Source organism: Sciurus carolinensis, chromosome 7 (genome assembly GCF_902686445.1).
Source record: "Sciurus carolinensis chromosome 7, mSciCar1.2, whole genome shotgun sequence".
In the NCBI taxonomy this organism is placed as follows: Eukaryota; Metazoa; Chordata; class Mammalia; order Rodentia; family Sciuridae; genus Sciurus; species Sciurus carolinensis.
The window spans coordinates 134,588,508-134,615,805 of NC_062219.1; the positions used below are offsets into that span (position 1 = coordinate 134,588,508).

The 27,298-nt window shown below is 42.4% G+C and overlaps 1 protein-coding gene and 1 long non-coding RNA gene across 2 annotated transcripts; one reads left to right on the forward strand and one right to left on the reverse strand.

The window, feature by feature from the left end:
• Window positions 1–18,362: 18,362 nt before the first annotated feature.
• On the reverse strand, window positions 18,363–21,590 carry LOC124989671 (tubulin beta-2B chain). The gene is made up of 4 exons (XM_047559625.1): window positions 21,350–21,590; window positions 20,426–20,534; window positions 20,040–20,150; window positions 18,363–19,686 (listed from the first exon to the last, which is right to left on the reverse strand). Exons 1-4 carry the CDS (start codon window positions 21,404–21,406, stop codon window positions 18,626–18,628), a joined length of 1,338 nt encoding a protein of 445 aa, XP_047415581.1. The 5' UTR covers window positions 21,407–21,590; the 3' UTR covers window positions 18,363–18,625.
• A 231-nt stretch (window positions 21,591–21,821) lies between these two features.
• On the forward strand, window positions 21,822–26,552 carry LOC124989672 (uncharacterized). Its single transcript, XR_007109602.1, has 4 exons — window positions 21,822–21,937; window positions 23,422–23,727; window positions 25,131–25,271; window positions 26,211–26,552. It is a non-coding gene; the product is annotated as an uncharacterized LOC124989672 (long non-coding RNA).
• Window positions 26,553–27,298: the final 746 nt, after the last annotated feature.

Below are 27,298 nucleotides of genomic sequence, written 5' to 3' on the forward strand. Positions count from 1 at the left end.
GTGAAATCATCATCTTAGACCAGGGGAAGCCTGAGAGGAAGAACAGAACCCCTTGGGCGAGTCAAGGCAATAGGTCCAACCCAAGGGCAAGAGAAAGGAGGAGCCCCGCATAGAGGGCACAGAGGACTCCATGCCAGGCCTACCGTGATCTAAGGGCTGAGTCTCCTGCTTGGCACTCCATTCCGACAGGCTTAAGGGAAGGAAGAGGAAGTAGGAGAGGAGGTGTGGGAGCTGAGCCAGGTGTGCTACTCCATGGGATTGTTGAGTTAGGATGAGCACCCCATGACTTGTAAGTCCCTTGCTTCCAGTTTTAGGATACCTAATTTCTTGGAGGTCATTTCTAACCTCATCTGGGACTATCTTTCAAAGGATCTTTCCTCACCTGAATGAGGAATTGGATGTATAAAAGTTCCTGAAGCCCCAAGCAGTGATGAACCCACAGAGACTTGCCTCAAGGCCTGGGCGTGAGCTAAGGAAGCTCAGATGAAGATGAGACGGAACTGGGAGGACAGGGAGGGGCTCAATTGGAAGCTTGCAAGTCCTCTCTCCTCTTTTCTCCTCCTCTTTTAATTATAACAACCTCCTCCCACTCCTCGGGACAGGGTTTACCCTTGGCATGGTCCGCTCTGGTTGGCCCTTAGTGGGGTCTTCTTGGGGATGGCCTTTAGCTCACACCCTTCTCTTTCACCTACTGGTCTCAGGGTTACTTCTGAGGTTCTGGCTACAGATGCATGCATTGAGGAAGTACTGCAAGTCTCAAGGAGAACCACATCTTCTATGTATTTCTGAAATGTCCAATTGAACCCTTGAATAATTTAACACAGTATTCAACACCGAAAAATTTTTAAAAAGTATCATTCTGATGAATAGAAGCAAAAAACACACCTTGCTACTCTCTAAAATGAAGATCTACCCACAAAGATTGCGGCAGAAACGAGGGTGGACGACAGCCTGCCCTCTCCAGGCACATATCAGACGCTTGGCCTTTTATGAGACTATCCAGATGGGTGGACATGATTGTGTGAGATGCCAGCCAAAGAGCCAGACTGAAAGCTACCCAGGGGGTGGAACGAGGAAGGGTCCAGGATGCATGTCACAGGTCAAGAATGCAGAAAGGTACCCTGCAGGCTTCCTCGTGCAGCAAAGAATGGAAAGCTATAATCTGATGGGTCTGTCGAGGAGGAAGAGATGGGATCTACAGCAGACAACGCCATACTGTCTTCCTGACAGAGACCTGTCAAAATTGCTGAGAAGAGCAAAAGAAATTAAAGAAAAAGGAGATGTAGCTCAGTGGTAGCATGAACGCTTGCCTAGTAAGCATGAGGACTTGGGGCAGATCCCCAGCACTGAAAAAAAAAAAAGAAAAGAAAAGAAAAAACAGAGGTGTACAGGCTAATGATGGTGATGAGAAGCAACTAGCTCTAGCTCTATAAAGGAGACAACACTAAGTACCACCTGCATTTTCCTTAATAGCATATTTAAGCCCATCCTCCTTTAAGAAATCTAATTCTGATTTAATATGTGAATCCCATTAGGCCTTCAAGTTCTGGGAAATGTGAATGTTTCTTTCTCTGTCCTGATGCCAAGCCATCGAAAGGAGGATTGATGTCTTCCCGAGTTTCCATAGCAACTTCATGGCATTGGCCACAGCCTGATTGTACTTAGCTGTGCTCATGTCTGTCTCCCTTAGTGGCTTGGAAACTCCTTGAAGGCTAGAGTGTTCATGCTCATATCCCAGAATACTGTCATGTGCATAGTAAGCAACCAGTGAATTTTTGGTGTTTTGTTTTGTTTTGTTTGTACTGAGGATTTAACCCAGGGGTGCTTTACCACTGAACCACATCCCCAGCCCTTTTCATTTTTTATTTTGAGACAGAGTTTCTCTAAGTTGCTTGGGGCCTCGCTGAGTTGCTGAGGCTGGCTTTGAACTTGTGATCCTCCTGCCTCAGCCTCCCAAGCTGCTGGGATTACAGGTGTGAGCCACCCTGGCTGGTCAGTAAATATTTGTTGAAGTAAATGGACAACAAGCCAGGCACAGTGGTGCATGTCTATAATCCCAGTGACTCAGGAGGCTAAGGCAAGAGGATCATGTATTCAAAGCCAACCTCAGCAACTTAGCAAGGTCCTGTCTCTAAATTTAAAAAAAATATATATAAAAAGAGGTGGGGATGTGACTCAGTAGTTAAGTTCCCCTTGGTTCAATTCCCAGTAACAACAACAACAGAAAAAAAAGACAATGAAATAAAAACACCAGAGACTTTGTAATGACTGGATCCTGGGATAAATGTGAAAGATAATGGCAGGGAGGCCACGGGTCTGAATCTCCCTTAACCATTTCTCCTTCACCTCCCCATCCCTCAAAATGGACTGAGAAATGAACTCCATACACTCTCAAACTGAACAAATTCCCTTCCAGAGGAAGGATTACACAGAAGCAAGCAGGTTCCATAATAAGTAGAACAGGATTAATAGTGGCGAAAGAAAGAAAGAAAGGAAAGAAAGAAAGAAAGAAAGAAAGAAAGAAAGAAAGAAAGAAAGAAAGAAAGAAAGAGAAAATCCAGAAATCCAGGTTAAAATGAGGGAGGGAACATTGGAGTAAATCTCAGAAGTAGGTAACTTAAAAAAAAGAAAAACAAAATCACTTTCTAAGAACAACAGAAGGGGGAGCTATAAATCCATGGTTCTTGAGCCATGAAGGCCTTTTTCTTCCTCCTAAAACTACAAGAAAATTCATTGTAATTAAAAATGAGCAACAAGGGCTGGGGATGTGGCTCAGTAGTAGAGCAGTTGCCTAGCATGCTGGAGGCCTGGGTTCAATCCCGGGCTAGGAAAAAGAGAAAAGAAAAATGAAATGAAAAAAGGCAACAGAAAAAGATCCTGATCAAATCCTGTTCAAACTTGTAAATAAAAGCAAGTGGGCTGTGGTTCTGGTTCAGTGGTAGAGTGCTTGCCTAGCATGTGTGAGGCACTGGGTTCAATTCTTAGCACCACATATAAATAAATGAGTAAAATAAAGGTCTCTTAACAACTAAAAAAGTTTTTTAAAAAAGCAAGAAAAATTAGAAGAATAATGTCTGTACACATGATAAAATTTTGCCAGAAACGTAACAGATCTAAACTGATGAAATGATAAGCTAGAATATGAAAATACATTTTTAAAAATCAAGGAAAGGATAACATATATGAGAGAAAAATAAATTAGAAAAACTAATGAGATTCTTGGAAAAAAAGCCCTGTAATAAAAGGCGAAAGAACTTGGGGAAGAGATCAAAACAAAGAAAGTAATCATGAAAGGAGTCTAAACGAAAAGTCTTAAAAAAGCAAATAAACTGTACAGATATCTCTATTAGAGAATTAGTAGATGGAAAGAAAGAAAAAAGAAATGTCCTAAAAGGAAATGGAGAGGGGACTTGCTCTTAACCCAGTTGGAGCAACAGGGATTAAATTCAGCCTTTCTACCAAAACAACTAATAAACTGGGTGTTATGGTTTGAATGAGAGGGGTCACCCAAAAACTCCTGTGCTAATGCAGGAATATTCCAGAGTGAAATGACTGGATTGTGAGAGCTGTAACCTAATCACTCCAATCTAGTTTGAAAGCTTTCATGGGGTGGTGACTCTAGGCAGGTGGGGCATGACTGGAGAAGGTGGGTCACTGGGGGCTTGTCCTGGAGGGGTCCATTTTCCCTGCAGCCTTTTCCTTCTCTCTCTGCTTCCTGGCTTCCAGCATTGGAGCAGCTACTGCACCACCAGGCCCTTCCGCCTTGATATTCTGCCTCACCTTGGGCCCAGAGCAATGGACTCAGCTAAGCACGGATTGAACCTCTGGAACTATGAGCCAAAATAAACTTTTCCTCCTCTAAGTTGTCCTTGTCAGGTATTTTGGTCACAGAGAGAAAAGCTGACTAACATACTGGGTAAAGTACAAATAACAGTGATTCTCAGGCAATGAATGGCGGCAGGCCCTGAGGAAAACAAAAGAGGTTGCCATCTGCCTCCTGTGACATAATCTGGAGGCAGTTTCCGTGCAGCAGGAAGGAGGAACCCAAGAACGGTTAAAAGCTTAAAAGCCAATTTCAAAGGAATCCACAGATTCCACGTAATGTGATTATGTGCCAGAACAATATCCAATAATCTTTAAGGGACTCTCACAAAATCTATCACTCAAACAATATAAAATTTGCAATGTCTGGCGTCTCAGTGAAAGTTGTAAAGCAGGCTGGGGTTGTAGCTTAGTGGTAGAGCACTTGCCTAGCACGTGCAAGGCCCTGGGTTTCATACCCAGTACTACAAAAGTAGATAAATAAACAAATAAATAAAAAATCGCAAAGCAGCAAGAACATATAACCCATACCCTGAAAGCAAATCAATCAATAAAAATAGACCTGGAGATAATAAAGATGTTGAAATTAGGAGGCAAGGATCATGAATCACTTAGTACAAATATGTGCCATATATTCAAGAAGGCAGAAGAAAACATGAAGAGGTGAGAAATGGAGAATTTTAAGACTCAAATATAACTTCTAGGAGATTAAAAATATAATAGTTGAGTCAGATATGGTGGGCACACCTGCAATCCCAGTGACTTGTGAGGCTGAGGTAGGAAGGTGGCAAATTCAAAACCAGACTCAGCAACATAGCCAGGCCCTAAGCAACTTAGCAAGACTCTGTCTCAAAATAAAAAATAAATAGGGTTGAGGATGTGGCTCAGAGGTTAACCCCAGTTGGGTTCAATCCGTGGTTCCTAAAAATAAAAATAAAAAATATATTAGCTGAGATGCAAAATGCCCGTATGAGATTAACAGAGGTTTAGACACTACAGGGAAGATCAATGAACTTGAAGGCATAGTAATAAAGACTTGTAGCACAGAGAAAGAGAGAAAAAGACTATCCACAAAATGAAGAGATCAGCAAGCAGTAAGACAAAATTAAAAAGTACAAAGTACATGTAACTAGATCCCATAATGGAGCGGAGTCAATGAGAGAATATTTGAAGAAATGATGTTAGAAAATGTTATGAACTTGATGAAGACTCACAGATTCAAGGAATTCAATGAATTCCAAGTTGAATAAATACAGAAGAAAACACACCAGGCATATCATACTAACACTGCTGAAAAGTAGTTGTAAAGAGGAAATATCAAGGCAACCAGAAAGAAAAATACAGCATTTCATACAGGAAAATAAAACTATTAATTACCAGTGACTTCCTAACACAAATCAAGAGAGACAATAGAATGACATCTTTGAAATGCTGACAAAAAACAAGCTGTCCACCTAAAATTCTATATCCAGTGAAGATATCTTTTTTTAAAAAGAGGCAAAATAAAGACTTTTAAAATCAAAAAATAAAATTGAGAGAGTCATTGCCAGAAGATCTGCATTCTAAGAAAACTAAAGGAAGTTTTTCAGGGAGAAGAAATAGTGGATGAGTATCTTCATTTCTTTGGATAAATAAGTAAACAAATACATTGTTTCATTTTCAATCTCTCAAAAAGATAACTGTTTAAAACAAAAGCAATAATAATGTGTATTCAAAATACATGGAAATACAACTATAAGAATGCAGAAGCAAAGAGAAGTTGATATAGCATGGATCTGGTGGGAATGTATAGTAGAGGAAACCGCTCCCCCCATGGAAACCAGGAAGCAAAGAGAGGGAGGGAGGGGCTGGGGTCCCAGCATCCCGCTTCAGGGTACATCCTCAGTAACCTAACTTCCCCCCACTAGGTCCACCTCTTAAAGGTCTACCACACCCAATAGCACCAGGCTGGGGATCAAACCTTTAACACATACACCTTTGCGGAACATCCCAGATCCATACTGTAATAGCTCCATTTTTCTTATACATTCTTGAAGAATAGGGAAGTGCAATATTTTTTAGTTGTAGATCAGGATTTATACAGAAAGCAGTGAGGAAAGATTGAAAAGTAAGGATTGTGTTAGATGGTCAAGAACCTTGAATTTAGACATGAGCCTGTTAGCACCATGGAGCCCATAAAGATTTGCTGATCTCTAAATCAGGCCCTTGCAGTCAGCAGCTGCTCTGGATATCCCATTATAACTGTCTGTGGTTTTTTTTTTTTTTTTTTTTTTTTTGGTGTTATATTGCAAACATCGTGCACTTGGAAGTCAGAAAACCCAGGTGTCTATCCAAGTCCTCTACTTAGAGCTGAATGATTCTGGAAGAAGTCATTTAAGCTAAGTCTGAACTTCTTTTAGGAACAGTTAGTTCCCTAAATGATGAGACTACTAACCACTTGTCCTGTTATAGGGTGCAACTTAAGAACAGACTGATCACCACTGAGAAGTCCAAATTTGAGAGTCTTTATTAAACCGGCCGGCTGACTGTCTCACACAATGCCCCAAAAAATGACTATTGGGAGAACAGCGCCAACCACAGTGTTGTAGGGGTTCTTATACCAAAAATCACATCAATCATAAGTGTCTGTTGCTATGATACAAACTAATATCATGAGATCATTGACAGAGGGGGAAGTGGGTCAAACTGACCCTTACCTAGGTACAAACTAAAGAATGGTTGCTAACATCCACACAATTACCGTTTACATGGTACATTGGTTACTACATAGGAGTTGCCATTGTATATTATTAAACATGTCACACTAAGTAACTGATGATGGGCACAGAGGCGGGGTGTTCCCATGGGAGAAGCTTATTTCCTACATAACATGGAGTCTCAGAGAAAAATGGAGTCTATTTAGTCATTTCCCTTAGAGTCTGGCCTATAACATCTCATGGAGTCAGATCTGTCAGCCCATCACATTCCCCACTGGTTTTTTTGTACATAATCAAATCATTGATTTATTATTATTGTGTAGGTGATTATATGAGTGTGCAACACCATTAGCTTAACAGACTGGATTTTATCTCTAACATATTTAAGTCCAAATTTATTTGTCTATTTAAAGTTTTGAAATTCTGGTTTCCAGTAATCAGGGCAGTGGTTCCTACAACTGTGAGCCCACTATACCTATTCCCACTAGAAGTGGAACTAAGACAGGGACCGCTTGATTAGATGTTAGTCCCATATGTTTTTTTTTTTATCATAATAGTACACCTGAGGAATGATATGAACACTAACACAGAATTTATCCCATTTGGTAATCTCAAAAAGTTGAAGGGCTAAGCATGGAGTTATTCCTGACAGTTCAAGCAAGAGAAAAAAGCATGCTTAACATTTTTTTCAGTCTTATCTTTAGATGGTGGTTGGGGGTCTCTGAGGGTTGTCCATTTTTCTGTTGTCTTGACTCAGATGTGATGAGTTCATGTTGTGAGTAAGGTCCCTTCCATTTTAGCTGGGTGTTAGTCCTTTCTGGAACAATTTGATGTAGACATAGTCTTCTTACTGAAATGGGTGTTGGAAATCAGTGGTCTCTTGGGGCTGGTTCTCTCATAAGTTGAACCTGTTGGAGAGACTTAACAACAGGTTACAACAGGAGCAGGTTCTTGGTAAGGGTGGAGGAAAGGCTCTGGAAGCATTAACATTTTAGTCTCTCAGAGGTCATTTGCCTCCAACTTTCTGGACCCAAATGGCCCTTATTTTTGTGATTTACCTAATTTACCTTACCTATATTGACTGCTTTTTTTAAAAAAATTAAATTATTACCCCTCTAATTTTAGGGACTTTTTACTGCTGTAAGGAAAAAGGGCGATGATTGATCTTGCTGCAAGCAGTAAGAAGTTCCTTTTTCTTTCTAGGGGTAAAAGTTTTGATCTATGAAAGAAAAAAAAAATGAGCACAAAATAAATAGCATCTGGAACATGTCAATGAATATCATGAAGCTGATGGAAATTAATAATCTCTTACCAGGAGGTGGAAGAGCTGAGACGTTGTTCACATAAAAGGCCTAACAAAGTCTAACAAGGCTGGAGAGGATAAGGCCTTAATTGTAAATCTTAACACTGTCAGAGTTATCAGGAATGTAAGCACAACACTTGGTTAAGTTACTTACTGTCATCTGATTTTTGTAAAATATCTTTTTATTTTACAAAATTTTTATTTTATTTTATTTTTATCTTTTTATCTGTTTAGCTCTTTGTTTTGTTACTCAGGGCTAGAGAATCATACTAGCAAACATGATTAAGTCTACCTATATCAGAGGTTAAGATGATCTGCAGGCCTTAAACTGACTAAAAACTTACAACTCTGGCAGTTTCTCTTGATCGTTATCAGGCATTTTTGTCTAAGAATCTTTTTTGTTACCTCCAGTCTTATTTATTTTGGGGGCTAACACAAGTGTACATCTTAAATTGCATGAAAATAACTATTGTTTTATTTTTAAAATGTCCAGGAATGACTGTGTTTTGGTTTTAACTGTTTTGCTAGGTGTTTAAGACCAAGCTTGTCAAATTGACCTTGTTCCTATCTGCTGTTAAGAGTCAGCTGAGTTCCCACAGGGGTCACTCTTGGGGAACTTGAGAGCAGCTTCTTAGCTCCTTTAGAGCCATTCATTAGGTAGGGTCTCCTTGATGAGGTGGCTTCCTTTGGAAGCATTAGGGCTCCCTTTCCCAAGGACCCTCCTCTACAGCAGGTGCACTGATCGGCTTCACATACTCTAGTGGTCTCATCAACCTTCCTGATCGGAAGGTTGTGTGGCCCAGAGTTGCAAAGCTCCTTAGAGAAGTTCTCTTGTTCCCTGGGTTTAGGCTGACTCTGAGGGCAAGAGCTAAATATTGTTTCTTTTAACCCCTTTATTTTAATCTCAATCATTAAGTCTTGATCTTAAACATTAAGTCTTGATCTTAAACATCCAGCAAGTCAGTTTCACCAGTCATACAGTAAGAGTACTGGGTTTTAACTTTAATGTCTATGACTTTATAGTTATTTATCAACTTTTATTAAACTGGGGTCTATATTATCTGTCCTATAGGTGATGACTTATTATCTCAAATTAATTTAGACTGTTCTTGAAGCAGTATCTCTGTAAAACATTAATCAGTCAACAGTTACAGAGTTATAAGGAAAATACAAAATGGAATTAACAAAAGCTTAAATTCTGGCTGAGCTATATATTATATCTCCTGTTTGAGATCACAGTAATTTTTGTAACAAAAAACCAATCTTTTGAATATAACTTTAAGTGAACTGAAGTCTGATTTATTTTGGAGCCATTATAACATGTAGTAAGGTAGGAAGCAGAGCCTTAACTCAGGTAAGGTAGGGCTCTTTATAAATCTTAAGTAAAACAGTCTAGTTCTGAAGCTGATATATTGTTTTCTAAGTTTATATAAATGTTAATTAACACAGTACAATATTACACCTAAAACATGAATCAAAGAAACCTGAGAGAGCTTTTAACTTTTTCTTGGTTTAGTAAAGTGGCAAAATGTTTTCCTGTTTCCTGATATTAACTTTTAAACAGATCAGGCTCCCATTATCTTTTAGAAATACATTTACATTTTTATCCCAGTGTAGAAAGTTCAGGTCCAGTTACAGAACACTAAATGATATAAATAAATCCCCAATAAAATTCCTTATTTTGGTAAGTTTAAATTTACCATTACAACTTTAGGTGGAGAACACCAGCTTGATAAAATGTTCTTTTAAACCTTTAAAGACTTGTATACCTGGAAGATATGAACACATTTAATATATAAAAAAAGAGTAACAGAATCATAATTGCATTGATGTTTTTATATTAACCATGTTTAATTTTTAAAGAAAATTTAGACTTTGTAATGTAGTACAACACTCTAACAGTTGCTGTTTAACCAGAGTTGTACAAATCCCCAATTTTTAAGACTAGTTGCTCTAGAGAATGAAACATAACAGATACAATGTTAAGAGTAAATTAATACTTTCAGAATTATTGATCATTTTAGCATATAGACTGAAATTTGGTTTATATCAATACATTAATATTTAACCTTAGGAAAAACCTTGAATGGTTTTAACTGTTGTGTTACTTACATATACATGTAAACCTTTTAAAATTTACTCTTAATTAACATTTTTAATCACTTAATTAGACACTCTTGCTATTTACTTAGATGTATTACAGCTTTATTTTACCACATACTTTTTTATCTAGAAACATTTTTATTAAATATATTTTATATCTAAAGCTTTGTAATGTTTTAATCTGTTGATCCCCTTTTTAAAATTTATATTCTGAAACAACTCTTATAAATTTCTGAATTCAGATAAATTACTCCATTTTAATCTGATGAAATACTTTGTTACTTATAGAACTCTATTTAAATACAGTTGAAACTTTTGGACCCGTTATGTAGAATAATACCTGTTAAGATTTTTAGTAACCATGTTTTCAGTGATAACACAAAGTAAATTTAAAACCTCTTTTTATTTACCAATTTATGAAAACACCAAAAATGTTTTAAGTATGTTACCCTGTGCAATTTAAGGAGTTAAGAGTACTTGATGTTATATTTAACAACTTTTTAACTCTCTAAACCAAGTAGATATCTCTAACAAACACATCCATGATCAATCCCATATATGTTAAATCTAATTTAGTTATTTTTTTTAAAAAAACCAAGATATCAGAGAATTGTATTGAGCCATATCAGTCATTTCATTCCTGTTGAAGAAAAACCTAGAAACAATGGATATTAGACATTTTATAAAATTAACATTTTTTTTGACCACCTGGAAACAAAACTGTGTTTGTAACTTGGAAGCCATATTTTTGTTTACCCAATTTAAAAACCTTTTAAATCATGTAAATCAAAAGCATTTGGATCCATTTTTAAAATTTTTAATTTATGAGCTTATATGTCAATTTTGGTACCAAATATATGTAGACATGACAATACACTGGTGTACATATACATAAAATAAACAGAAGGACAAAGACCTTATAGCTTATTTTTTAAAACCATTAGATTGAGAGCTAACCCTTGTAAACTAGCCTCTGAATGAAACAGAGCATTAAGAAAACTTTATATTTGGATAAAATAGGTCTGATTAAAAATTAACCTAGGTGCACCAGATCGAAATTATGAACTCAAAAACAATAGAATTTTAAAAGTCTTTTTGGCCTCCATTCTGAGATGAAAAAGAATTAAGAGAATATAGACAAGGTTATGCCCTATCCCTCCCTGAAGGAGTTTTCCGAAGAGACAACAAAGGAGCTACTTCCATTGGTCTCCTTGGGAGAGCCCCCTCAGGTTGGGGTCTTGTTCTAAACTGGTTTTTCTGGTCTCTTGGATAGCAGCCATCAACATTTAAGCATGGCATTTTGGTGGACCAACTCCAATTGTTGGAAGTTCCTATTGGCAGCAATTTACATTTTAATGTAAGCTTCAGTGAACATGGTTAAAAACCTTTTTAACCATTTTTTAAAAATTTGACTATAAAACATTTGACCAGATTGTCCAGGCTGCCCAAAGACAATTTGGTGGTCCCCTGAGGGGGCCATCTGACCTCAAAATTTGGTTATTCTCTGTCACAGAATTTAGAGAGAGAAAAGACATCACAGTGGGTTCCGTAGTCACTGGCTCTCTTCTGGAATTCCTGGAAATTAGTTAAATGCACTGGAGGGGAGTACATGACTGATGTGAGGGAGACTGACCCATGCTTACACTTAAAGGCAACAAAAAAACAGAAAAGGACAAACAAACACAGAACAGATAAAACGCCAAAGACACAGACAAGTGGCCACTCCAGATTCCAGACCAGAGGGACTGAGCAACGTCTTGCCAACCCTGGACTCCGGAAGTAATGCTGCATCCAGCCTTCCTCAGAGTCCCCAGATGCGGATCCGCCAGAAACAGACTTACCGGTCCCCCAGGGGTGCAGAAACAGGTGACTCTCTCTGGGAATTTAGTTCAGTCCTGGGGTGGGGCTCCACAGACCATGCAGCCTGGGGCTGAGGAACGTCTCTCAGAGGCCTTCCCCTAGGAGCAATGCTGTGGCCTCTCCCCTCCGCAGGAGTTTCCAGGTCAGTGGTGAGCAGTGGTTACCCACCAGGCAGCGAGGATCTCGCTGCGGCCTCCAAATGTTATGGGGTACAACTTAAGAACAGACTGATCACCACTGAGAAGTCCAAATTTGAGAGTCTTTATTAAACCGGCCGGCTGACTGTCTCACACAATGCCCCAAAAAATGGCTATTGGGAGAACAGCCCCAACCACAGTGTTGTAGGGTTTCTTATACCAAAAATCACATCAATCATAAGTGTCTGTTGCTATGATACAAACTAATATCATGAGATCATTGACAGAGGGGGAAGTGGGTCAAACTGACCCTTACCTAGGTACAAACTAAAGAATGGTTGCTAACATCCACACAATTACCGTTTACATGGTACATTGGTTACTACATAGGAGTTGCCATTGTATATTATTAAACATGTCACACTAAGTAACTGATGATGGGCACAGAGGTGGGGTGTTCCCATGGGAGAAGCTTATTTCCTACATAACATGGAGTCTCAGAGAAAAATGGAGTCTGTTTGGTCATTTCCCTTAGAGTCTGGCCTATAACATTCTTATGGAGTCAGATCTGTCAGCCCATCACAGTCCTTCTTCATATACCTTATAGGAGGATGTATGATTCAGGCTGGTTAATTGTTTTCCCTTTTCTTCTAACCACAGGGACTGATTCAGAAATGAGCATGACTCAGGTCTGGCCAATCTGAATCCTTCTCAGGTTCTGTAGCAATAGGCTGGCATGAGCCTGAAGTTGCTACCATGTGGGTTAATTCTGCCAAAGAGTGAAGCCAGAATAAGGAAGTGCAAATCCAAGAGACTAATCAAGAGAGAGCATGTTCTGATGATATAATGAGGGTCTAGATGTTGCCCCCGGAGTTTTCACTTCAATTCCTTTGTGAGCATTTTTAAACTTGTTTTTGGATGCAATTTAAAGCTCCCACACAATACTATTTAATGAAAATTAAATGAACTAACAACGTGACATCATGTATAAATGACTGTTATTTCTGATCACTATGTACTTTGATGTCATTCAATCCTCTTTAAGAACAGATATTAAGAACTCTTTTATAGGGGAATTTAAAGCAAAGGAACTCATTGAAAGGTCCCAATGTTCAAACCTGACATTGTTGAAAAAAAAATGATAGAGTCAAGATCTTTATACAATCTACAGTAATATGCCTAGCACATAGTAGGCATTGTTAAAAGTTGGGTCCCCTCATTTTTTTTTTTTCTTTCAGTACTGGGGATTGAATCCAGGGACTCTTTACCACTGAGCACATCCCCAGCCCTTTATTTTTATTGTGTGAGACAGGGTCTCTCTAAATTGCTGAGGCTGGCCTTGAACTTTCTATTCTCCTGTCTCAACCTCCTGAGTTTACAGGGTTATAGGTGTGCACCCTGTCTTTGGCTGTCACTTCTTCTTTCCTGAAAGCTGAGATTCTAAAATTATGTCTACCTTCCCAGATATCTAAATGAAAGCACAAATTGTCATGTTGCTTCTCTAGATTCTGGCTCACTTAGGTGATCACTTCAGATCTTTGGTTTTTTTTTTTTTTTTTTTTTTTTTAGTAGTGCTTCATGTGAATCAGCTTTTCATTGCTACAACCAAATTACATGATATAAACAACTTAAAGGAGGAAAGATTTATTGTGGCTCATAGTCCATTGCTTTGGGAGTGAGATGAGGCAGAACATCATGGTGGAAGGGCGTGGTGAAGAAAACAGCTGGGCTCATGGCAGCTGGGAAGGGAAGAGAGAGAGGAAGGGCACAAAATATACCCTTCCATGGCATGCCCCTAGTAACCTACTTCCTCCAGCCATGCCCCACCAGCCTATGGTCCACTAAAATTAATAATCCATCAAATGGATTAATCCACTAATAAGGTTAGAATCTTCATAATCCAATAATTTCCTAAAAACCTTACCTCTGAACCTTTCAGCATTGGGGATCAGGCCTTCAATACCTGAGTCTTGGGGGTATACTTTATATCCAAACCACAACATGCTGATTATTGAACTCAGGACCTCATGCTTGCTTGGCAAGTACTTTACCATTGAGCTACTGTCCCCAGACCCAGGGCTTTATCTGTGAATGATCATATCTGTTGAGTGCTTACATTTTCTTCCTGTCTCAACTCCTAAATCTTGTCTTGTTGACTCCCATATTCCCAGTCACTTTTGGATGTGGGCATTCCCTGGCACTACTTCATCCTCCAGTCCTTTGACTTGCGTTATTCCCTATCAGCTACCTGTTTCTTCCTGAGCAATATCCTCCCCATGACCAGGGCAGTCCCATGGCACTCATGCCCTCTGGGCATTCACCTTTCTTCTCATTCACCAAAGTAGCTTTGATTCTTTCTCCCTGGTGACCAGGCATGCAAGTCACAGTAAATAAATTCTTGGGGAAAAAATGTCATTGATTTAGCTAATAAATGTTCATGACCAGTATGATGTAACATGAACATTTCATGGTAGATCATTGGAAAGGATTTCCCTAGAAGTCATAAATCTGTGTTGTCAACAACTGACTAAAAGTTAGAAAGCCCTGAAGGTAAGAAGAGTAAAATTATCATCTAGAAATTTGGATCGAGAAATGGTCTACTTATATATTCTTCTGCACTGTTTTAGAAAATGAGACCTCCTTTAATGAAACACTTTGCAAACTTGTGTTTACAGAGAGCACTGGAAAAGGAGCTCAGATCCAGGTTAACATAACTGTAGGAAAAGAAACCATTTCCCTCTCCTCTCACACAGAATACTTCTGTGATCCAAACTTTGTGGGGATTTCTTCCCACCAGAAAGTAAGCAATTCGACGGTAAGCACCAGTGGGTGTCCTCCAATTCAATTTAATTTTGATGTTATTGTCAAGGGAAAAAACAATCAAAAAGGCGTAGCATTGGTTTAGGTACTTAAAATGGGATTGTTAATCAGGTATCAGACATGACGACAGTTGAAACTTTCAGTGGGCCTGCCTGGCTGGATGCTGACCTTTAGATGAGGTGAAATTGTAATTCACTAACTTTCCTTAACCATTTGTGAAACCCAGTGCTTCCCCTAAATCACCTGCAGATTAAAACAACACCCATTCCCTTTCTTACAAGACAGCTTAGCTCTTGTGAATACTAGTCACAGTTCCTGACAAGCAAATAATGTAACCACCAACTGTTGGTCAGTTTTAAACTTTAAATATGACCACCATTTTATAAAACCTCAGAGCACATTTTTAAGACTGCTTGAATCTGATTTTCTGGATTGCAATTCTAATTAGCCTCCAATAAATGTAATTTTCTTGGTGCTCAACTAGAGTGATATTTTTTCTCCTACAAGACTGCCCTCAGGTCAGATTCCTGTTACAAGTAGTAGGTTATTATTTATACTTCCCCAGTGCCTATTTTTCTTTTAATTTTGAGACAGGGTCATGCTAGGTTGCCCTTGGCCTCAAACTTATGATCCTCCTACCTCGACCTTCTGAGTTGCTGGGGACTATGAATCATTTTGTGTGAAATAAATGGCACTAAAATGAGCTTCTTTGGGTATTTGTTGGCCACCATGCACTTTCACAATGACTTCACAAACAGAATATTCCTCTTGTAACCATATTGCATTAGAGCACATGTATTTGGAATTTTAGAACCAGGAAATTCAACATGATCCTTCAGTGATCCCTTTAGAGACAAAATATTTGGCACTATGTTTGGGCCCAACTCATCTAGGAACAAGAGCATCTTCAGATTTCCCCATGAAGTCAGAAAATTCATCTTTCCCTTCTTCACAATTCTTATGTGGCTTTTTGTATAATAGGCCCTGCACAAAGCTACTGGAATGATCATAGCTGCTGGAGAGAAAAAGAGTCTCAAGTCTAAGACCTGAATTGTGTAGAAAGGATCCTGGGAATCTTAGAAGTCTCTGATCCTTCATTTCCTTGTTTACACGATGAGAAGGGTAAATGAGCTGAACTCTGAAGGTTACCTTTAGTTTAAATTACTATTACACAAACTTCTAGTGATGAAATGGAAAATCCAACATAGTCTTAGATCATTCCTTGGGCTGATGTAGAGGTCTAGACCAATATGGCACATGCTAGAATTTTAGTTCCTTTTTTAGATGATCTCAAGGTGACTCCAACTACCTCTTCCTAACCCCAAACTCTGAATCCTGCAGCCAGGAGAGGGATGTGTTAAAAACACACCCACCACCATATCAACTGTCATTACTACCACCACCATTAGCAACACCAACAGCACACCATTGCTGTTGTCATCAGCATCACCACAACCACTACCAAATAATGGTAACAGCATTTCCATCGTTTCCAAAATAGTATCTCTTAACCCAGACATCTGAGCATTTTCCCATTGAACTGTTTTCCTAAGTATGCACTTAAAGTCTATATTAGATCCCAGAGCATCTGTTTAAAGGGCCAGTTTGGCACCACTGTTCCAATCAGGCCAAAATAAGCTCTAGCAGTATACAGACATGGGAGTGCTGACAGGCTAGCAGGATGGCTGGCTGGCACCTGCCTATCCTTTCCTCATAAGGCGGGAAAGAAGCACATTTCCAATATGCCAAAAAACACTTGGCAGCAATCTGTCTCTTCTCCAAGGTCTGATGGGTTGTAGGGAATATGTGGCCAAGGACAGGTTCAAGAGTCTTGGCAGCTACCCTAAGTTTTCAGGGTATTTAAAACCAATGTCATCCTTCAATAAGGTTGTTGGAAGCTTTACACCAGCTCAGCAGGAATGACACCTGCCAGTTTGCCATTAAATATAGAAAATTGGAGCTGAAGCCATTGGCTCCTGACCCCCATTCAACCCTAGTCATTCTTGGTCAGGTTTTTGTGAAATATAATACTCATAAAGCGAATTGCTGCTCTTTTCCATTTGTGGGAGCCATATGGTAGAACCAACTTATCTTCACACTTTCTAAACTTATTTAGACTGATACTGCTCACACTTTTTCTTCAAAACTGTTCTCAAATAATATTTCAACCTCTTTTCTTAATGAAAATTCTTTTATGTTCACTCGTCTTTACTTTTTAACCTTTAAGTGGCAAAACCAGGCAGAATGAATATATATATGATTAGATTCAAAGTCATATTTTTTTTTCTAATTTTGAATTCATCTAAAACTAGAAAAATCTTAAATCTTATTGTCTTGATATTTTTCTTCCTATGTGAGTATATAAATAAGTTTTGTGCATCTATTTATTTCTGACATTCCACTTTTTCTCCCAAAATGAGCAAATGACTGGCCAAGATTAAAGCAGAGTGTCGACATCATTTTGACAAAGTACAATTTACCCCATAGAAGTATGTTACTAAAAATCCATAGAATCACTGAAATCAGCTTCTTCAGTGGTTGAATTCAAGTCTAGAGTCAGGCTTGTGTTCAAATTCCAAATCTCAAATCCCAGCACTCTCTGTTAAGAATGCAATGAACTATGAAAATTTTTGTGGTTTGCCCATTTAAAGTTCACCAATAGTCCAGAATTTGTAATTCCATACGAACTCAAAAGATGTTCACTTAAGCACAAAGTTTGTAATACAGCATATGTATGATTGCTGGCAGAAAATTAATTGGGAATGAACCTATCAACTACTTATAAACCTCTGTTCCTAGTACGAGCGATTTTTGTTAACTTAAAAATGTGCAGGATAGCTATTCACATGTATACAATGACATATGCATGTATTATTCACTCATATAAGAAAAAAGTATAAATAAACTAAATGTCCATCAGTTGGAACAACTACATAATGGATGCTTTTTATTCATGTAAATTAGAAAAGCTGTTTCTTCAAGATATGCTGTTAGACTAGGGATATACATAGCTCACTGGTTCAGCACATGTCTAGACACTAGGCCCTGGGTTTGATCTCCAGTATTTCCAATAAATACACCAATTAAATAAATAAGTTCATTTGTGTGTGTGTGTGTGTGTATGTTTAGTGAAAGAAGAGGCTGTGGAATTGTGTGTTTGAGTGTGAAGGAAGAAATGAGGTACAAAGATTTGAAAACATGAAATATTTCTGAGAGAATATAAGAAAAATAATATTGATAATAATGACTGTTTTGGGGGGGGGACTTTATCAAAGATCACAGGAGGAAGGGACTAACTTTGAACTTTCCTTTAGAAGTTGGTGCTGTACACCTGTAGTAAAGGAAATCAAGACATGAAAATACACTTAGTGTGCTTTCAAGTAGGCACCTTCCAAACTAATAAAATATGTACTTAAACACGAATGTTAAAATTCAGGCTGAGCTTCCATACGAGGCTGACTATTGGGGGTTCAGTTTTTATCACATCAAAAGAGTAAATGCATTTGAGCTTTTACTCAATCTTTTCCCGTTTAAAAGAAATTAACATAACATGTCCAGAAAACTGCATTTAAAGTGATAATAAAGGACCCAAAGAGAAAAAGGAAAAGAAAGAAGAGAGGACACCATTAGGACACAAACGTTTATGTGATTTTAGCCATTACAACAGTAGCTCAGAAATATCTTCAATGTTACATTGATGTCATCAATATTACAAAAGGAGAAAAAAAAAGTGACAGGCAACAGTGAAGAGCACCAGAGAACCAGCGCAGACACCTAAGACAGACCATGCTTGTTCCTTCCACTGCCAAGGTATTTTCACAGGTAAGCCCCCCACCCCCTTGCTTTCCTTCTCAGCTTTCCCTACCCTGCTTCACGTGCTGAATTTAAGCCTCGTCCTCGCCCTCCTCCTCCTCGAACTCCCCCTGTTCATCGGCTGTGGCGTCCTGGTACTGCTGGTACTCGGACACCAGGTCGTTCATGTTGCTCTCGGCCTCGGTGAACTCCATCTCGTCCATGCCCTCGCCCGTGTACCAGTGCAGGAAGGCCTTGCGCCGGAACATGGCGGTGAACTGCTCCGAGATGCGCTTGAACAGCTCCTGGATGGCCGTGCTGTTGCCGATGAAGGTGGCCGACATCTTGAGGCCACGCGGAGGGATGTCGCACACGGCCGTCTTCACGTTGTTGGGGATCCATTCCACGAAGTAGCTGCTGTTCTTGTTCTGCACGTTGAGCATCTGCTCGTCCACCTCCTTCATGGACATGCGGCCTCGGAAGATGGCAGCCACGGTCAGGTAGCGGCCGTGGCGCGGGTCGCACGCGGCCATCATGTTCTTGGAGTCGAACATCTGCTGCGTGAGCTCGGGCACCGTCAGGGCGCGGTACTGCTGGCTGCCCCTGCTGGTCAGGGGCGCGAAACCCGGCATGAAGAAGTGCAGGCGGGGGAAGGGCACCATGTTCACCGCCAGCTTGCGCAGGTCTGCATTCAGCTGGCCCGGGAAGCGCAGGCAGGTGGTCACCCCGCTCATCGTGGCTGACACCAGGTGGTTGAGGTCTCCATAGGTGGGCGTGGTCAGCTTCAGGGTGCGGAAGCAGATGTCGTACAGGGCCTCGTTGTCGATGCAGTAGGTTTCATCTGTGTTTTCCACCAGCTGGTGGACAGACAGGGTGGCGTTGTAGGGCTCCACCACCGTGTCTGACACCTTGGGCGAGGGCATGACGCTGAAGGTGTTCATGATGCGGTCTGGGTACTCCTCGCGGATCTTGCTGATGAGCAGGGTGCCCATGCCTGACCCGGTGCCGCCCCCCAGAGAGTGGGTCAGCTGGAAGCCCTGGAGACAGTCACAGCTTTCTGACTCCTTCCTCACCACGTCCAGGACCGAGTCCACGAGCTCGGCTCCCTCTGTGTAGTGGCCCTTTGCCCAGTTATTTCCTGCACCGCTCTGGCCTGCCAGAGGGAAAAAAAATTCTTAAGACACTGAAATTGGATTACATTCCTTCTTGCCTTAAACCTCTTAACATAGACCAATGAGTCAGTGCACAGATAAGATTATTTTGTATTATCATCAAATGGCCAGACATTAAAATATTTGGTTACGGATATAATTATAAATAAAAATACCTAGGACACCTGGCTATTAGAAGTTGAAAGGCAAATGCTTTTTAAACCTGTATTAAGGCTTAGTTGGCATACAACTAAGGATGTTCTTCATGCATTTTCTCCAGCAGTCCCCATTCTCCACCTTAAGCTGTGTAGCATAAAATGTGCCTCTCCTGTCATTAGCCATGCCAGGTACTCACCAAACACGAAGTTGTCTGGCCTGAAAATTTGACCGAATGGTCCAGACCTGACTGAATCCATTGTGCCAGGCTCCAGGTCCACCAGAATGGCCCGAGGCACATATTTGTTACCTGCAGGGAACAAGAGTTGACTTAGACCTGCAAGCAGGGACTTCTGTAAAGAAGGGCTATTGCCACACATTCCTCCTTCTTTCAGGCTATTGCCCCCAAACAAAGAAGGACCCACAACCACGTTTTCAAAGGGCTTGGTTAGTACAGGGGAGCCCACCCCAGTGAAAGAGTAGACATCTTAAAGCGGTTAGTGTACCCTTTTCTGCAGTCACACCAAGGAAAAGGGAAAAGAGGGTAGTAAAACTAAAGTAGGGGCGGGAGATAAAGGCAATTACCAGTGGCTTCATTGTAGTACACATTGATTCTTTCCAGCTGCAAATCACTATCTCCATGGTAACTGCCAGTGGGGTCGATACCATGTTCATCACTGATGACCTCCCAAAACTGAGAGAAAAAGGTTGGATTTAGCCATGTACGATCCCACTGAAATGCCGCGATTCACAGTGAAAAGCCCCCAACTCAGTTCTGACACCCAGCATTTTAGGAGCCTTAAAGGGAGGTGTGACCCAGAGCACAGCCACAGGGCTTGTATTTTGCAGGGTCAGAAAGTTGAAACTGGGCGTTTCCCAGGCGAACAGCTGCTCGCAGCGGGCGGTAGGGGTCGTGCGGGAAGGAACCAGCCTAAGCCTGGGACTGCCGGTCAACCACTGCTGCTCTGTGCTCAGGGTCACAGCCAAGAGTGGCCACAGGAGGCGAGCGTACAAAGCGGAGAAGGGGGGGAGGGCGGGGGGAACAGCTACGCGAGAGAAATGAAGGAGGGTGGTTTTAGATTCAAAGCACGTCCTCCGACCGCGAGACAATCACCCTGCTCCCCTCCCCCGCAGTTTGACTCAAGTTCAAGCGAGTAAAATCAATTCTCGAGACCGGGCCCCTCCTGCAGACCGGTGAATATAGCCTCGCGGACGGAGCCGCGTCTTGGCCAAGTGGCAAACAGGAAAAATGACCAAGGACTACTGGAATTCCAAAATTCCAGTTTTCTGCTGCCGGAGTTGCAGCAAAAATGAATGAGACACCCCCTCACGCCACCACAGAAAGTCGCCTCCGAGTCCACGCCCCACTCGGCAACACAAAGCAGCAGGAAAGGTTTGCTCTTGGCCAGCTCCGGGCATGCCTAGGACCGCACCGCGCCCACGGACTCTGAGGGGTGCTCGACTTCCGTCCCTTTCCCCGCCCGGTACCGTCCCCAGCGGCGCGCCCACCTTGGCGCCGATCTGGTTGCCACACTGGCCCGCCTGGATGTGCACGATCTCGCGCATGGTGTCTCTTAACTTCTTTCTGACTCTGATCTGCGTCTGTGTGTCTGTCGGTACTCCGGTTCCGCGCCTACAGCGAGCTCACCAGGAAAGCGCTCGGGAACCGACGGGCTGAGAACGTCTGCACCGCGGGTTCGGCCTTTTATGTAGGGAGGGTGGGGCCGATGGCGTAGACCGCGCCCCCAGCCGGAGCCCCCCAGTCCCCTTCACTCTGAGCCTCTCCAGGCCTGGCTGACGTAATGCTCCGAGCCCTAGGGACGGTCCGGGGGGCTGGACTATGGGCCAGCGGCCAATAAGCGCGGGCTTGAGGACCCGGAGAGGGGTGGGGTCTCCTGGGAGTAGGGTGGGGGTGTCAGCATTGTCTAGGACTTGGGGAGGAGGGGGAAGCTGGCCCACGCTAACTGGGAGGTGGTGAAGCAGTCAAGGGCCGGAGGGCTGCGACGCGTGGCTGACCAACGCGGCAGCTCGGGATGGAGAGAGAAGTAGCACAAGATGGGAAGGAGGGAGTACTGGAGCAGGTGGAAAGGCCGTCAGGTGCTCTGGGTGCCGGCAGGTGGGAGGATTGAGGTGGCTCAGGCTGCTCTTTCAGCGCTCTTGCCGATCCAATTCGGCCCGAGCCGTTCCCCAAGCCAACCACCTCTGTTCATACCAACGCCCCTTTCCCCAACACCGGAGGCCAGCAGCTGTCCAGGAGCCGACGCTCCGTCCCAGAGAGCCTTAGGGAAATACAGGTGACCCCAAAAAGAAGTCGTATGTAATCAGGACGTTTGGGTCCAATTGACCAGAACCCGCGACACTCAGCCCAAGAGCAACAGGGTACCCGTTGCCCCGCCCCCAGCATCGCCATTCTTTGTCTTTATGAAGGGTCACTGGTTCCCTCTCACTGAGGCAGCAGTATCCATGGGTGGAGAGACCTCTAAGCCCCTTGAGCTCTGCCTCACCCTCTCCAAGAGTCCATAGCACCCAGACCGGTACCAAAGACCCCCTCCACCCATCTGGTTGGCTTTTGTTCCTCGTAAATGATGGAGTGGGTGTGGCAGTACGCTCAGCATGGACTATCCTGCGGGCAGAATGAGGGTGGGGTCCCAGAGGCGGGGCTGTCGGCGGAACAAAGGGCTCACAAAAGCAAGGGATGTGTTCCGCAACTGAGCATTTAAAATTACACTCCAGGCGCTCCCCATCCCGGGGTTTGGTTCATCCATTGTTTAATAAGGGGATGAGTTCCAAGGGCAGTCTTTGCCCGCTCCACAGAGAACATTCTTATTTTCCATCGCGGCGACCAGGAGATCCCAGACTTGGTGCTGCGTGTAGAGGGGTTAGGGACACGCCTAAAAACTGCAGCACCGCCAGGTAGAGACCACCAGGGACCCAGGTGCACTCACTCGAGCGCGTGCGCAGACGCAGAGCATCGAAAGCCCATTCAAATCCGCACTCTCTAGGTATTGGAGGAAGGAACAGATCTCTTTGTTACTTGTCGGGGATGAGGGAAGCAGGGAGGGAGAGAAACCGACAGAAAGATGCACTGTGTGCGTTGGAGAGAGGGAAGGAGGGAAAGGATCGCAGAAACGCTCACTGCAGAAACTGTTCCTTGCAATTTCATGGTTAAAGCGCGCCGCCCCCCACCTGGGATGAGTTGCTTGAGAGGTGACGTGACCCTTTTTCTTTCTCTGGCGAGAGAGGCCGAATGACCCGGGGTGCCTCAACCGAGCGGAGTTAGCAGCTGTTGAGTGAGGCCCTCCCAGAACTATCAGCAAGCTGTCATCACCTCCCTTTCCCGCTGGGAGAGAGGAGGGGGTTTTCAACTCAATTCCAGTATACAAAGAGAAGCAGCAAGAACAAAAGCTCAGCCTCCTCACAATATCCAGGGTGTTCAGACTTAAAGCTCGAGGTCCAGAGTTCCCTAGACGCAGCCGAGAGTACCCGGGTTAGGGTGCGGTGGGGAGAGAGGAATAGCATCTGCAGTTCTGCCCACCCGCCTCCCAGCCCTGACCCCTAGTTTTCTTATCCAAATTCTACAGAAGCAGAAACGTCCAGGGCAAGCAGTTCCAGAGGTCACACAGGAAATTAAAGACAGGACTCGGATTGGAATCCCGTCTTCAAGGCACCCGAGCCCCGGGGGAAGGTGACTTTGTCCCGGTCAAAAGGGCTGTAGCAGGTGTCAGCCTCGAGGTGGCGGCTCTGTGGGACCGACTGCCTGGAAGTAACAGAGCGAGGGCGGCACCCTCGGTGGGAACACAGAGGCGCGCGGAGCCGTACGAGCCTAGCTGCCAGAGCCGAGGAGCCACGCGGTTGCTCAGAGCTCGGCGAGATCAGCTCCACCGAGGGTAATCTGAGTCTGTTTCTCTCACCTATCGGGTTCATTTTTCAGCGTCTGTTTCAGAGCCAGATCTTCACCGGATGCCCAGTGGAAAACGTATTCAAGATTATACAGATGAAAAGACCCTTTCCTCACGGTTTCTTTTAGGGTAGGAGGTTTGGGATATAGTAAGCTGGAAATCATCCTTCTAAAAGCCTGGATGCCCTTGGGGATCCAGGCAGCTTTTTGGCCCAAGATTTGCTTTCCTTTCATACGTTTTGTTGTCTTGCCCCCGCCCCCCCCATCCCCACCCCCAACCCCTTCCGGGCAGGCACTTCACCCCCATTTGCCATTGCAATTATGATGCTGTACATTTTCATTTTCACAAGGAGCTGGTTTTAGTGATGAAATGTTGATGACAACTGTCTTTTCCGAAAGGCTTTCAGTTTGTCTCCTGATTTTTTTTTTGTTTGTTTTTATATCAAACTTACTCTATGTAGCAGGCAGGAAGAGACTGATACTAGGCCATCAAAGAAACAAATTGCTTTCAGTTGAATCCCCAGCAATTCTTTTGGTCTGTTTATTATACACAGTTCCTCTCAATCTAGGTCATTGTGTATCAGACATGAAGCTTTCAGGACAATATATTTCATGATCTCCTAGGGCTAGTTTTAATGATGTCTTATCCTTTATAAAATTTTCCCTTTCAGAGACAATTATAGAAATTTCGCTGTGTAAAATAAAAATTCCACATTTGTTTTACACATAATTGTGTGGCTGAGGAAAGCAAGGTAGCCCCTAAACTATTAAAATTACATCTGCTCTTACAATTCTCCAATTATTTTCAGTGGTAAATCTGTAGTTGATTGTGCATTTATCTGTTACACAGAGTCATTGTTTTAACTAGCTGGAGAAGTCTGATAGGAAGAGAGCTTTCCAAAAATGCATAGTAAATTTTGGATGCACTAGTTTCTTAATGCAAAAATATTTTTTAACACGCTTATTGAAATTACAAGACGGTGTAGGATTTTCCCCCACAGCTATCCTGCATTCACCTTTTAAAGAACAAGCCCGCAACCCCTCCTCTTTGCTGCCGAGATGCACGCGGTTTCCTAGGCAACCTACACTTTGCCAATGAATGAAAAGGAATTGAAAGAGATCGCAAAGACTGTAAATCCGTCATTATTTCCTCTAATTTTTTTTCTGTCCCCACTCTTCTCAATGCTGTCCAGTTAGAAATGTTGGAAAACTACCAAACCTAACGTTTATAATAAAGGAGTCAAATGCTCAGGGAACTGAGGCTAGAAAGGGGTCGTAGCCACAGATTGTAACAGTGAAGAGGGGGCGGGGAGAGGCTTCCTGGGATCTGTGCTTTCTCAGCTTTATCGCGACCCCTGCGTATTTCCCACTGCTCTCCCCCTTTACTCCCAGGCCTTCCCTCCTCCGGATGAGAAGCGACCGAGCCGGGCAGAGCTGCCCACATGCACTTTAATCAAAAGGGCTGTATCGGTGGGAGCCTCAGAGCCCTTGTCCCTCCGCACTCGTGGGGAGCCGTTGAAACCAGTCGCCCAGGTAACAAAAGTCTGGAATAAGCAGAGAAAATTCTGAGTTTGTAAATGCAGCGCAGTGCGGAAACATTTCCTCTTTGTTTCTAAGTGAGGCTGTTTTCCTATTGCCCGGGGTTATGAATTTGGATTAAAATGGCCTCGGTCCAATCAGAATCCTGAGCTCTTGCGGAAGAAATTTGCCTTCCTTGTCAAACCCGCGGAAAGAGTAGAAGCCAGACTTCCCCCGGCACCATTTTCCTATTGTAGGCAGCCTCCCCTCCCCCACCCGGTGAATGATTTGCAAGATTCTTTGACAGGCTGGGGAAGGGCACTGTGCATCCATGTAAATGGTATTTTATGATACAGAGCCAGATTGAAGAAAACCTAAACAAAGAAGAAAATACGTAAACGGGGAATGTTCTAAAATGCTAAGACTGTGCTTCTTTGCAAGGTGTTGTGAATGCAACCAACTTGCAAATCAACCCCTTTATGAAGCAAATGAATACACAGGAAGGCAGGGTCCAGGAGCCATTTTAATTTTGAAGCGACAGATTGCTATAATATCAATGCGCTTGTAGGGCGGTCGCCCACGTTAGAAGCCATTGCTGCTAGGAATGTCTCGGAAGCTCACCATGTTTCTTCCCGATATGCCCTTTGCTTGCCATTTACATAAAATTAAAACGTGTTTTCAGATGACTACACACGCCTACACATAGCAACGACCCTGCCTCCTTAGCTCAGGAAGTCTGGGGTGGGCATTCACTAGGATGTCCCTGCAAAATCAGCAAGTCTAATTTGTCTGGCCTACTTGACTGCCCTCAGCAAATATGCACAAATGTTCAAGAAAATGTAACAAGGACTTAGACTCTTCACTTTTGCTTGCAAATGTCTGATGAATGGCTAAGAGCAGGATTAAAGATTTGGTGTCTCTGCCTGCATTTTACATCCTTCTCCTTTGCTCCAGGTCACCTTGGATTCCAGGAACAAGGTCTTACCCAGGACAATTCCCCACCTGATTAATCCTGAGATAATGGTGAACATAATACACCTGATCAAGAACATCTGCACTGGCAACTGTGAAAAACCTCCAGCTGTGCAAACCCCTGCACAGTGCCCTCATTCCCCTTTCTATAAACCTCAAGTCATTCATTATCAGTCCCTCAAAGACTGGACTAAGGACTTGGGTTCCCTTGTCCTCTTAGTATAGCTACACTGATTGAAGTTCCTTTCAAGCTTTTCATCATTGCCTTTTCTGTTTGATTTTTTGGGGCAAGTAGCCAGACCGGATTTGTTGGATCCCAAGAGTCAGGCCTAGGACTCTGATAACAAAAATAATGCACTTAGAGAAGCTCTGCAAGAACTTTCTGTCTTGTTCAAAATAACCTTAGAAAAGGAACCTCACCAAAACGGTTAGTCTCACATTATGTCCAAAAGAATTAAACATGGGGTCTCAAAGAGCAATTTATTTGTCCACTCATGTTCATAGTAGAATATTCGCATATTCAAAAGGTAGAAACAACCATACCGTGGATGGGTAAATGGATAATGAAAACATGGTCTTTGCACTCAAAGCAATATTATTCAGCCTTTAAAAGAAATTCTGATACATGTACAACAGATGAATCTTAAGTGAAATAAGCCAATCCCCAAAAGACAGATACTGTATGGAACTCGTTTATGCAATAGCTGGAGACATGACATTCATGGAGGGACATGATAGAATAGAGGTTGCCAGGAGTTAAGAAAGGGGATTGGAGAGCTGTTTAATTGGTACTGAGTTTCAGTTTTGCAAGATGAAAATAATTCTGAAGTTGGATAGTGGATGTAGTTCCATATTAAATTGAATATACAATCACCCCTCCCCTCCTCATATGAGGGAAATTGGTTTGAAGATGCTCCCTGCCTAAAATCCATGATGTTCAAGTCCCAGGTATAAAATGGCAATGCCAGCCTCACAAACTTAGTGAGAGCCTGTCTCTAAATAAAGTATTTTATTTTTAAAGGGCTAGGGGTGTGGTTCAGTGGTTAAGTGACCCTTGGTTCATTCCCTGG